We start from the raw sequence: 13,120 nt of genomic DNA, 5'->3' as shown, positions 1-13,120 counted from the left end.
CCCGACCCAAAAAGGAAAGGCAGGAAAAAGAAAATGGATTGAGGTTCTTCATTAAAAACATTTACAATAAGGAGGAAAATGGCTGTGAACAAACTGCTACATAAAAGGGACAGGACCCAACAAAACATATGGCACATTATATGACCTTGTAGAACCTTTGACCTTGATTTATGGCCTTGACCTTAGAGCTGGGGTGATAAAAGATTATTTGACACGCCCTCTAGTAGTGGTACAAATTCATATGAAGTTTAGTAAAATTATCTAGGGTGGATCAAAAGTTTCAAGTGAGACAAGAAAAGACCTCCTTTTAACTTTGACCTTGAGGTGTGACTCTGACCTTGGAGCTGGGGTGATGAACAGTAGATGCATGACTATGTCTATCAAGTTTTGTTAAACTGTCTTGAGCAGATCAGAAGTTCTGGACAGACGATTTAAATTTTACAGATGTATAAAATTATAACTTCTATTTCTTCTTTATGCTTCTTATAACTTCTAACCTGAGACCATTTTAAACGAAGGAGGTTCTTGTTTGGCTTGCCTGGAGGAAAACCTGTCCTTTTGTTCATAATCTGTGCTCTATGCCTGAAGTCATGGCTCATAAAGTACCAACTATTGAAAATAATGACTTAAACAACCAGAACTCTTCTTTAGTATTCCTGATTAAAAGTTTCAGCAGATTCAAAAAGTGGTCGAAGCTGCGATGTGTTGAACTTTTCCTTTAACCTGACACAAACAAAATCTGACACGGTTAAGTCCTCTGGATTTAACCTTGCTAGATTTATCTACCTGGATTATTGAGCAGCATCAGGACTGAAGTCATGATTGGTTAAGATTTAATAAAACACACACTGTAAAAGTTGATTTATTCTGCTTGCTAAATAAAAAGTTTAACCTAAATTTAAAAAATTTGAGTGAGATTTTATTTAAATGGCTACTAATAGAAAACAATCAGTAAATTAGGCTGCACCATTCTCTACAGCTAATTGACGTCTTTTGGTTTGCTCACATAAATTCCCCGTTTTTGCAGTTTTGCTAAAAGAACTCGTGCGCGCCGAGCTTCACAGACTAGCTGCTGTGAAGCACCGAGTTCTCCAAGGTGAAGTCGTACTGAAAACCAGCGAGATTGTAGTTGATGTCACGGCGCAGCAGCACGTCCGGGACCATGGAGAATCCTGCCTGCAAGGCCAGCACATGGGGGGCCAAAGTGAAGGGGACGTCTCCGAGGAGATCTGGGAGTGTGGAAGCAGCCTCCACGGCTGGGGGCGCCCCTGCTGCTGCGCTGTGGTGCGAAGGAGGCGGCACGCCAGCTGCTGGACGTGGAGCTGGCCAGGAAGGCTGGAAGTCAAAGGAGACGGCGTCATTAAATTTACAAAGAAAATCTTGGAGAGGTTAACTGAATATATTTATAACGGCGTAAAAAAAAAAAAAAGATAGTTATCGTCCGCCGCCAACAGCGATAACGTTTTACTGTGTCCACTTGTGTGCGCGAGAGTTTCTACTGTTAGCAAAATATCTAAAGCACTCACTGGATGTACATCTACAAATAATTAGGTTTTGGGTTTTGTTTTTTTTTTTTACAAAAAAGATGGCCGCCACAGGGTTTCTGCAGGAATCGACCAATCAGATTTAATGCTTTTAACGCCAAGTTGATGCCTTTTGGACAATGAAAACATGAACGTCACAAGTTTTTGATGTGCCATTTTAATGCAGGGCGGCATGGTGGATCAGCTGGTAAAGCTGCCACCTCTCAGAAGGCCGCCAGTTCAAATTCTGGCTGGGGGCCCTTCTGGGTGGAGTTTGCATGTTCTCTCCGTGCTGCGTGTGTTTCCTCCCACAGACCAAAAACATGCATGTTGGGCCGATTGGTAACTCTAAATTGTCCCTAGGTGTCCCTGTGATGGACTGGAGACCTGTCCAGGTGTCCCTGTGATGGACTGGAGACCTGTCCAGGTGTCCCTGTGATGGACACAGTGATGCTGGAGATAGACATCACACAGCTACAGATTCAGGAAGACTTTCCAAACTCTGAGCCCAAACTGATGAATCTGTTTATAAAACCGTGACTTTCCTCATCACACTCAAATATGTCTGTTAGCAAAACATCTCGTGAACCACTGGGTGGATGTTAATGAAACTTCCAGAAAGTAATCACTGTGTGTTCGACTACGAATGCTTAACGTTTGTAGTCAAGCCAGTTCAAGATGGCTGCTAGAGCTAATGGACCCAACACAAAGTTAGCTACAGCTCAGTTAATGCTTCAAATATAAAGCTCAGGTTTGGTGTAGCAGTAGCTGAGCTTTATTCTCAATATTCTCTGAGTGCTACACGACCCAAACAGCTGCAACTCTGCCTGACTGTTAGCAAAATATCACAAGGTTTGACCCAGCTCTGCCTTAGTTTAGAACAGTCTTCTGTAAGATTATCCACACGATGAAAACGGGCGTAAGCTCCGAGGGGCTGAGACGCTTCACGTCCAAACTGTAGCGCTGTGCCACGATCTCTTTCAGCTTCATGGTACCGGAGCAGAACCAGACTCAGCGGTGAACCCGAGAGCTCATAGCCGGCCATCGAGGACCTCTAAGCGGGGACGCGCTTGTAAGTAAAATTTAGTAGCTACATATAAATATGTTGTTAAAATTAGAAGGTTTAAGAGTTTAGAACATTGTAAGTATATGGGGTTTCTAAAGCCTTAATATACATATACATATAAATATTAAAATAAATATAACGTCACTACTTTGCAGAATTTCTTTTATTGCGGGCGGGTTTGGAACCGAACCTCCGCAATAAACGAGGGACTACTGTCTATTTATTTACACAACGCTCCAGTAGGTGCAAACAATGTCCAAAAACAGAGACCATTCTTGTTCCGTTACAGTTTCCTCCCAGTTTTTAATAATTTCAACGCACGATCAAAGTTCAACAGAGCTGCTAAACATCACAACCACTCGGCTCACCTTTGACGGCTGCACGACGACGACGTTCGTTGAGGGCTGTGTGTTGTTCATTACAGGCATCCTCTGCCTCGGCTCTTCAGTCGTCTCCCCTGCAGGTCAAATCAAAGATGGATTCACTGGAAAATGATAGAGCAGCAAGAAGTCTAACGAGATGTGTTTGCTCTAATTCTTCAAGAGGAATACTTCAAAATAAAGGCCCAGCATTCCTGCGTTGAACGTTTATCATCCGCCGCCTTTCATGCCGGAGTTTTAGACCAAAACTGCCTCATGTCGAGGAACGACATGAAAATACACATTTTCATGAGACGTCAGGCTCAGAGTGCGTGTTGTGAATGACTCTCAGCTACTACTACAATAAGCTGTAGCTCATTGGCAGTGAGACGACTTCTGTTGTGACTTGGCGCTATATAAATAAACTGAATTGAATCTTGAAAACTGACTATAAACTATAGGCTTTTTGTGTTTTGTAAGATCGCTTGTCTTAAAACTCTCCAGAACTTTACGGCCATTTATGCAAATGTTGCATTGTTATCAGTTCTGCATGGCGTTCTTACCTGGAACGAAATGATTAACAAGTGCAAAAAAAAAAAAAAAATGCAATCACTGTGCGAGAGGTAGGCCTGTTGCGATAAACAATAAATCAATTAATCGCACGATAAATGAAAATTATCGACCTCCTTTTCATTTATCGGCTTCATCATTTCTTCGTGTCTCTCTCTCAGTACTGAAGACACTGGATGACAAAAGACTCAACTCCGGTGCTCTTCACTGACGTTTCTCTTTAAAATCCGTTTTAATCGTCCAAAATCACATTTTGGGATCGTTAAAAGCAGCTAAGCTACGAGCTAAGCTAACAGGCTGACCTCGGGAAAAAGCCGCCGTCTCGTTGAAGCGCCAAAATTCACGGTTGAAACCCGTGCTTTCATGTAAAAAGTTGTTTTTCTCTGCAAAAAGAAGCTGAGAACTTGTTTACTGTTTTTTATTAAAAGCTTTGAGTGAAAAATGCTACGCTAAAGAGCTCAAACCACACCGAGCGTCCGCCATTTTGAGAACCGAAGAGACAGCTCATGTCACGTCAAGGGGCCTCCTTCCCATTTTTCTTAAAGAGACACGCTGCTCGCTCCCTCACTATCCATCCTTCGGTTCAAACAGCCTTACACTGCCATCCAGTGATCAAACAAAGGTAGTACACTCAAAATTAACCAACATTTCTTCTTAAAATTGACAATAATTATTAATTATTGTCAAATTTCAAACAACATTATCGTTTATCGCAATAATTTCTGAGACGATGAATCGCTCAGCAAAATTTATTATCGTGACGGGCCTAGAGAAAAGCGGGGTACACCCTGGACATGTCTCCAGTCCATCACAGGGACACATAGAGTTACCAATCAGCCTAACATGCATGTTTTTGGTCTGTGGGAGGAAACCGGAGTACCCGGAGAAAACCCACGCATGCACGGAGAGAACATGCAAACTCCATCCAGAAAGGCCCCCGGACCGGGGTTTGAACCAGGGACCTGCTCACTGCGAGGCTGCAGCTCTACCAGTTGAGCCACCGTGCTGCCTTTCAGCAAAAGTCAAAACTAAAAATGGTTTTGACTGAAACTGTGTATGAAAGTGGCTTGTAGACTCAGTCATCCAGGTAGATAACAACAAAAAAGGATAAACTGTATCTGGACCAGTTTCTTTAAGTGAGAAATGTCTCTTAAAGAAACCGGTCCAGATGACACGATTGAACCTTTTCTGTCGAGTATGAAAATGTGTTTGTGTGTCAACAAAGTCTTCATGAAACACTAGAACTTTAATGAAACCTGCAGGAAGTGTCACTGGATGAATTCTTTACAACTTGTTAGACTGCTGGAGGACACGGGGACCACATCTCCTCATTCTGCTGATTTGATTCTCTCTGCTCTACAAATGATGGACTTTTGGAGTCAAAATGGCCGCCACAGCACGATTTATTCAAGACCTCAGCAAATGACATCAACATCCACACAAAAAGGACTAACGTATCAATAAGAAGACTTGTTAAAGAAGAAGTAGCAGCACTTCTTCACCCTTGTTAAGAAATGGCACTTTAAATAAATATATTGTGCAGTTAAATTATTGCTTTAACTAAAGAATGTGGAACTCAAAGACCTTTTAAACAAATCTCTGTAGTTCTGTTTAAACATTCAGAAAATAATAACGTGAGAGCTTAAATCCCTCGTTCCTAACATTTGCTTCTGTCAGACGTCTACAGTAACACATTCCAACACAGCATGATAGCGCCACCTCCATGTCTGCTCACAGGAATAGCATTAAGGTGTTCAGTGTCTGTTACTGACCAAACAGGACTTTCACCTTTCCATCCTTTATTTATTCAGGTTAGTTCTATTGAGCCCAGAGGACTCGTTTACAAGAGAGACCTGTTTTTAACAGAGTGATGACAACGGTAGACAATCTTAAAAGAGGGCGTATGAATTGAAAAAACAATAAACGGAAGAAAATTATGTTAAAAAAAGGTAAACTGGTTGTTCGCTGGTTCATTAAGACGCCATAAAGACAATCAAAGACAGCGCGGCTGTTCCTGTCATTGTTAACGGGAACATTAAGAACCTTCGTGATGTGGAGTCCACTCACCAGCTTACTGGTGTTGATGGTGTGATGGCTGCACGAGGATTGCTTGCAAACACTGCTGTGTTTGTCGAATACTGGGTGGACATTTCCAGAGCTTGGCACTCCATTCACCTACTTTCACCACCGTCTTATCTACATGCTGGAGAGCGTTAGCTCCCATCCTGAGAAAAAGGTGTTTGATTCTCTGTCCAGTACCTCAGATGTTGTAATGACCTCAAAGCACGTGCAGGACACTACAGGACCTTGGAACATGATCATAAGGGAGTTTCATAGTTTGTGAAACACATGGCTTTAAAGCCAGTTCCTGTGAACTCCACAGAGGTCTGGTTAAGTCTTAGTTTCGGACTAGGCTTAAATCTTTACATTTTGATCAATCCTGTTTTTAGGGTTGGTTTTCTAAACTATTCATTATTTCCGCTGCTTTTGGCTTAGACTGCTGGAGGACAAAGTGACCCCGTGTCCTCTCTTTGCTGTCTTCAACCTCTCTGCTCTCCATGCTTGCAGTTGCACATGCAATTATTGCTGCCAACGTGCAGTTCTGTGTTGACTGTGAAGCCTGGGTCGTGTGTCGTAGAGCAGAAGAGTCACAAGATGCCTCAGATCTCCAGCAGAGTGTATTTAGCTGAAGGTCAGCAAACACTGCAGCTTTAACAAACTGTTAAGGACTTGGACACGTCAGACAGATGTTGAACTGTACATTTTCTTGCTGCAGCAGAATTGACGTTGATGAAGAGACAGCTTATGGCTGAAAAAAGACGTCACATCTTTTTCCACAGCTTCTAATGCATACACATGTATAAACTGTGTGTCCGCAGTTCAGTGCAGTGAGGAACGTTTAGACCTCCATGTTGGAGAAACAACCTCTGCACAGACGCATGGCTCAACACCGGAGAGGTTGCTCTTCAGGACAAGACTCATCGGTCCACCTACATGTCAAGGATAATAAACATTCTGCTGAGGACCAACATGCTCATAGAGACAGATGGTTTGAGAGGGGAGTGAAAGAAGCTATGTGTATGAAAAACAAGAAAAAAAAACAGCTTTAAAACAGAGGAGGAGGTCTCAAATTTCAACTTTCACTCACAGCGCAGCTTTAGACCTGATTCCAGGTCAGTTTCACTCCAATTCACACCTTCATGCAGGAGACCTAAACTTCTCTGTGAACCAGACAAAGAGCCTGGCGAGCCTCCACTGTGTGGGGAGAGTAGTTCCAGTCTCATCTGCAGCTGGATCCAAGTACACCAGCAGGTCTAGGTGTGAGTGAGAGAGTGAATGGTTGTTTGTCTCATTTGTCTACGTGTGTCCCTGCGATGGACACCAGTGATCCCCGTGACCCAAAAAGGAAGAGATAGAGAGGGAGATAAAAAGGGAGGTTAGATAGAGCGATAGAGATGGATGGAACTCCACACACTCTGGACATTTTTGAATAGATAAAGCCTCCTGGAGGAGAAGCAAAATGTCTTCAGCTTCAGAATAGAAGTACATTCATACATTTCAATTCAATTTCAATTCAGTTCATTTATATAGCGCCAAGTCACAACAGAAGTCACCTCAGGGCACTGAACATCTGAGGAGCAGACTGCTTTGAGTTTAACTCCATCACAGAACTCTCATCTTGAGCAAGCATGAAGGCGACAGTGGAAAGGAAAAACTCCCTCATGAGGAAGAAACCTTTAGCAGAACCAGACTCAAAACAAGTGGTCATCTGCTTCAACCGGCTGGGTTTGAGAGGAACAGATACACAATGGAAGGTCAAGAATCGCGTTATCAATGGTATCAAATGAAAACTATCCAGTTTTAACAATTCATTTAAGGAAATGAGGTCAATTTGTCCTCTAGTAGTTTAAGCCTATGGCAACAATACAAGCTAACCCTAACTATAGGATTTATCAAAAAGGAAAGTCTTAATCCCAGTCTTAAAACTGGACAATGTGTCAGCCTCATGGACAGAAACTGGAAGTTGATTCCACAAGAGAGGAGCCTGATAAATGAAAGCTCTTCCTCCCATTCTGCTTTTGGAAACTCTAGGAACCACAAGTAAACCTGCAGTCTGAGAGTGAAGTGCTCTGTTAGGAAAATATGGAACAATGAGATCTCGAATATAAGATGGAGCTAGGTTGTTGAGAGCTTTGTAGGTTAAAAGTAAGATTTTGAATTCAATTATGGATTTGACAGGGAGCCAATGGAGAGAAGCTAAAACTGGAGAAATATGATCTCTCCCACTAACTCCAGTTAAGACTCTGGCAGCAGCATTTTGGATCAAATGAAGACATTTTAAAGAAGTATTTGAACACCCAGATAATAAACCATTGCAATAGTCCAGTCTAGATGTGACAAATGCATGAACCAGTTTTCTGCATCATTTTTAGATGTTTATGTGTAATTTCAGATTACACAGGTGGAAGAAGGCAGTTCTAGGAACATTTTTAATGTGGGGGATAAAAGACATGTCCTGATGAAAAATAACACCAAGATTTTTAACATTAGAGCTGGAGGACAGATTAATGCCATCTAAGGTGGGAGAAAGACTGAAAAATGTATTCCTAAGGTGCTCAGGTCCAAAAACTAAAACCTCAGTGTCTGTGTTCAAAAGCAGAACTTAACTTCTTTTCGATGGGTGTGCGGAGCACAGTTAAAATAATTTAACCCGTAGCAACCTTGATTTCTCACACATTGTGTATTATGTTTGAATTCGTTTTTTATTTGGAGCATATCTGAATATGGTCACGATACACCAAATGGGCCAGGAAGGACATCTGGTGTACAACGAGTGCTAAATATTTAATGTGAGTTCACTTGATGTGTGCAGAAAGAAGCAGCAGCAACATCCAATGCTCATGTGTCATACCTGATACATTAATATTTTAGGACAACTTTTACTTGTTGGGATTTGCCTTTTGTTAGAAATATTAAGCCCAACTTTAATGCATTGCTTTCATGTAAGCAGCTGTTAGGAGGTGCTTTTTACATCATCCCTCCTCACAGTCTTACTGGCCTGAAAGACTCAGTTAACACATGTTCAGCTCACAGGACAGTCAGAGATCTTACCAACAAAAACAAAACCTCCATCTACTTCCTTCTCGGCTGTTGACTTCTTTGAGTCCTTGCGAAGTCCAAGAAAATTCAACATTTTTCTTTTATCTAAACAACAAAAAAATAAACATGTCAGTGGAAGAGAATGTGAGCTGAAGTGTATAATTCAAGTTTAAATTAAAGTAACCTTTAGGTTTTGACCCAGTTACATGTCCAAAAAAAGCGCTCGGACTTTTATTGTTTAAAAGCATATTATAAACATTTAAACCAAATGTAGTTTAAAATGTTTTATAGAAGAGTCTTGTCTTTGTAAAGTGATCTTACTGTTGTGGCCTGTGAAGAGAGAAACGCTCATGAAGTCACTTCATGGTTGTTGTTGTGGGTCAGTGGTGCCACCCACGGTTCGTTCCTCCTCCACCGCTGCTCGGATACAATTATGTCCTAAACAACCTTCGCTCGGTTCTTTCTCCAGTAGTGTTTGTTATTTGGGTGACGACGCGGATAGCAATGATGTCCGTGTTTTTGTGAGGACTAATAATACGGCACTGATAGTTCTACTTCAAATTATTCTGCTTGCCAGGCGTGGCGGAACTATTTATCAACGTTTCTGGGGACTAAAATTCCGGAGCGCCGCGGAAGTGCCTCCGAACAAAATAGAGGAGCGCTCGATTTGAGCACTAAGCAAGCCGTCAAAGACAGCCCCCACATGTAAAATAGCGTGAATGAGGACACTCCGCCTTCGCGGGCTGCCGTTTAATAAATTAAGTTCACTCACGTTTCCAAGTTTCCCGCGCAGTGGTGTAAGCTAACGCAAGAGTTACCCGCGGAGATGGCAGGCATCCTGGACGTTCCCAAACCTAGAATAAACTGCTCGATGCTTTCGCAGCACATCAACCGACCGGTGTGCTTCGTCGGTCGTGTCGGAAAGGTGGTGTTACTTTGCACATAAGTTGAAGAATCATGTTGTTTTATACGTTTTCCTAACAAGATGTCTTCATGTGTACTTTGGCTCGTAGGTTAACCCAAGCGGTAAATCGTTTACTGTATCGGATGGAGAAGAAAAAACCGCAACAGTTGAACTAAATGAACCTGTGAGTACTGCACTTTAAAAACGGATTGGTTATTGAAGCTTGTCGAGTTGTCTAATTTGATGAACATCGATGTCTTCTGCCTTTTTCGCTTTTTAAAGTAGTGTGTCGGCCCTGTTTCTCAAATGAAAATATTAACTGGAAGAGTTTTATTCGGTTAGTGGCGGTCTAATGGAGATTTTATGAGGCAATGGAAAAAAATTAAACTTGCAGATTTTCAACATTAGTGTTTGTCGCCATCTGGTGGGCAGAAGTATGAAGTGCACAGCTTGAATGCACAACCTGAAGTGAGCTGCTCCATCCTGGTGGCCCATTCAGCTGTTTAACATTTCTGTGTAACATCTGCCTGTCAAAGTGCTGCTTTTAACATGTATTCTGTGAGAGAAAACATAAAGCTATGGTTAATTGATGAATTGTTGAGTGAATTGATGAATAGTTGTAATTATGTGATTAAAAGCTCCAAGACTCATCAAGAAAGACTCCCCCCAATCGACGTGATATACCAGTAGTTATCACTAAATAGACATCACATTTATGACATTAGAATAATTAATGCACTTTATGTGAATTACAGAATGATGGACTACAAAGAGGGGAAACGAGTAGAAAACAATGAGACAGAAAAAAGGTCAAATGTAGAAACTTTGGTGTTTTGAATATCAAACCAAACATTAAACGAAGCTCAGTCATATACTCAGTTTTTTAAATATTACCCGTGTAAAGAGAATCCAGGTCGGTTTTGTAGTTTTGCTCTTTTAACCACCCCTCACATTCTAAAACAAGTGGCCCACTACAGGTTTCTGTAAACTGCCCCAGGATTGATAATTTAATCTACTGGAATATTTTGTGAACACCTTCTTTAGTTTGAATGCAGTGCTTTTAAATCTTTAACCTGACATGTGTTCCTCATATATATATAATCTCAACGTTGCTCTCTTTGAACTGAAGTTAATTTTACAGAAATAATCCATAATAATCTATTCAATACAAGGTGAAGGCACAGGGGGGCTAGGGTTCAAATGATCTAACCCACAGGTGTCAAACTCAAGGCCCGGGGGCCTAATGTGGCCCTCATTGACATCTTTTCTGGCCCCCAAGATGATATGAGAAACGTGAAATACTTTTATCACTTAATTTTTTTTCAGTAATCTTTGATTATGATGTCGAAAGCACAACAGAACGTCAAATGAGACCAGTCAAACTCTTGTTGAGGAACCTGTGGCCAAGAAAAGATGCTGGTTCGAGTTAAAGTAGTTTCTGAAATTGGCCCTTAGCTTTGAATAAAAGGTTTTAATTTTGGCCCCCTTTTGTAATTGAGTTTGACACCCCAGGGAAGTTTCATGTCCATCAACAAAATGAAGTGGGGCAATTTAATCTGGTGTCTTTGAAGAAGATGAAGTTTAGTGTAAACAAAGTTGCATCAATACAATAAAGTATGGCGTCTCCAATGAACAGAGTAAACTCTGAATGTTATAAATTATTTACGTTTGTGTTAACTCACAGAGGCTGAATCTACCAGTCGAGGTTTATTTTTAATGTACTTTTTTGTTTTGGGAACTACTTCCTGTTTATTTCATCAACTTTGTAAATGTGCTTCATAATTAAAAGTGGATTGACAGGATAAACAAAATGGTTTAAATTGAGCTTTGTTTTTCCAGCTTGAAGAAGAACTGAGTGGCGTTGTAGAGATTGTTGGCATGGTGTCCAACAAAGGAGCGCTAATGGCCACCACGTACAACATCCTGCAAGAAGACAAGGGCGTCCCCTTCGGTATGTTTCATAATATGACTGACTAGTAAAGCAGGTGCGCAGCACTGAAGCAGGTGCACAACACTAAAGCAGGTGCGCAGCACTAAAGCAGGTACCCTACAGTAAAGCAGGTGCGCTGCACTAAAGCAGTTGTACTGCAGTAAAGCAGGTGCACTGCACTAAAGCAGGTGTACTGCAGTAAAGCAGGTGCACTGCACTAAAGCAGGTGTACTGCAGTAAAGCAGGTGCGCTACAGTAAAGCAGGTGCGCTACAGTAAAGCAGGTGCGCTGCACTAATGCAGGTGCACTGCAGTAAAGCAGGTGTACAGCACTAAAGCAGGTGTGCAATGTGCAGCAGTAAAGCAGGTGTACTGCAGTAAAGCAGGTGCGCTGCACTAAAGCAGGTATACTGCAGTGAAGCAGGTGTACTGCAGTAAAGCAGGTGTACAGCACTAAAGCAGGTGTGCTGCACTAAAGCAGGTGCGCTGCTAAAGCAGGTGTACTGCAGTAAAGCAGGTGCGCAATGTGCAGCACTAAAGCAGGTGTACTGCAGTAAAGCAGGTGCGCTGCAGTAAAGCAGGTGTACAGCACTAAAGCAGGTGTGCAGCACTAAAGCAGGTGCGCAATGTGCAGCACTAAAGCAGGTGTACTGCAGTAAAGCAGGTGCGCTGCACTAAAGCAGGTATACTGCAGTAAAGCAGGTGTACAGCACAAAAGCAGGTGCGCTGCACTAAAGCAGGTGTACTGCAGTAAAGCAGGTGCACATCACTAAAGCAGGTGCGCAATGTGCAGCACTAAAGCAGGTGTACAGCACTAAAGCAGGTGCACAGCACTAAAGCAGGTGTACTGCAGTAAAGCAGGTGCACATCACTAAAGCAGGTGCGCAATGTGCAGCTCTAAAGCAGGTATACTGCAGTAAAGCAGGTGCGCTGCACTAAAGCAGGTGTGCAGTGTGCAGCAGTAAAGCAGGTGTACTGCAGTAAAGCAGGTGTGCTGCACTAAAGCAGGTGTGCAGTGTTAAAGCAGGTGATCAGCACTAAAGCAGGTGTGCAGCACTAAAGCAGGTGAACAGCACTAAAGCAGGTGATCAGCACTAAAGCAGGTGCGCAGCACTAAAGCAGGTGATCGGCACTAAAGAAGGTGATCGGCACTAAAGCAGGTGATCAGCACTAAAGCAGGTGCGCAGCACTAAAGCAGGTGATCAGCACTAAAGAAGGTGATCGGCACTAAAGCAGGTGCACTACACTAAAGCAGGTGCGCTGCAGTAACGTTCATCTTGTGAATCATGGCTCTGTTTGTCATTCACAGATTTAGAACTCTACAATGAAGCTCTGAAGGTCATCCATGACTTCCCCCAGCACTACCCCTTCCAGGCGGCTGCAAGTGGATGAACCCTCCATGTTGAGATGTGTTGTTGTTGTTATTGTTGTTGTTGTGGTTTATTTCTGAGAGAACATGTAAAAACATTTCATTATAATCAATAAAAGTTAAATGTGTTTTGGAAAAAGACAAATCTTGGCCATCAGATATTAATCCTCAGCTGCCTCGATCATCTGCAGAAACTCTACTTTTCAACGTGTTCTATAATCTTTAGATATGAATATAGGGACTTTAATCTGTTAAGTTCAATTAATTAATTACAGAAAACAACTCGTTAAAAAGAAGTTT

At 42.1% G+C, this 13,120-nt stretch overlaps 2 protein-coding genes across 2 annotated transcripts; one reads left to right on the top strand and one right to left on the bottom strand.

The window, feature by feature from the left end:
• Positions 1–24: 24 nt before the first annotated feature.
• umad1 (UBAP1-MVB12-associated (UMA) domain containing 1) lies at positions 25–9,009 on the bottom strand. Its single transcript, XM_037692808.1, has 4 exons — positions 8,940–9,009; positions 8,631–8,723; positions 2,958–3,046; positions 25–1,335 (listed from the first exon to the last, which is right to left on the bottom strand). Exons 1-4 carry the CDS (start codon positions 8,968–8,970, stop codon positions 1,066–1,068), a joined length of 483 nt encoding a protein of 160 aa, XP_037548736.1. The 5' UTR covers positions 8,971–9,009; the 3' UTR covers positions 25–1,065.
• A 407-nt stretch (positions 9,010–9,416) lies between these two features.
• On the top strand, positions 9,417–12,898 carry rpa3 (replication protein A3). The gene is made up of 4 exons (XM_037692928.1): positions 9,417–9,543; positions 9,632–9,706; positions 11,362–11,473; positions 12,761–12,898. The coding sequence occupies exons 1-4, from the start codon at positions 9,445–9,447 to the stop codon at positions 12,841–12,843; spliced, it is 369 nt and encodes a 122-aa protein (XP_037548856.1). The 5' UTR covers positions 9,417–9,444; the 3' UTR covers positions 12,844–12,898.
• The last annotated feature ends 222 nt before the right edge of the window (positions 12,899–13,120 follow it).

The sequence above is a fragment of the Nematolebias whitei genome, chromosome 19, assembly GCF_014905685.2.
Source record: "Nematolebias whitei isolate Nwh7 chromosome 19, NemWhi1, whole genome shotgun sequence".
Classification (NCBI taxonomy): domain Eukaryota; kingdom Metazoa; phylum Chordata; class Actinopteri; order Cyprinodontiformes; family Rivulidae; genus Nematolebias; species Nematolebias whitei.
The sequence above is the reverse complement of the archived record's forward strand: the minus strand, read 5'-3'. Positions and strand labels throughout refer to the sequence as shown.

Coding starts and splice junctions, on each gene's coding strand:
- umad1 (XM_037692808.1), bottom strand. CDS start 8,970: ATGAGCGTTTCTCTCTTCACAGGCCACAACA. Junction 3,047..8,630: donor TGGAGGTTTTGTTTTTGTTG/GTAAGATCTCTG, acceptor TTTGACCTGCAG/GGGAGACGACTGAAGAGCCG. Junction 1,336..2,957: donor TCGTCGTGCAGCCGTCAAAG/GTGAGCCGAGTG, acceptor TTTGACTTCCAG/CCTTCCTGGCCAGCTCCACG.
- rpa3 (XM_037692928.1), top strand. CDS start 9,445: ATGGCAGGCATCCTGGACGTTCCCAAACCTAGAATAAACTGCTCGATG. Junction 9,707..11,361: donor CAGTTGAACTAAATGAACCT/GTGAGTACTGCA, acceptor TTGTTTTTCCAG/CTTGAAGAAGAACTGAGTGG. Junction 11,474..12,760: donor AGACAAGGGCGTCCCCTTCG/GTATGTTTCATA, acceptor TGTCATTCACAG/ATTTAGAACTCTACAATGAA.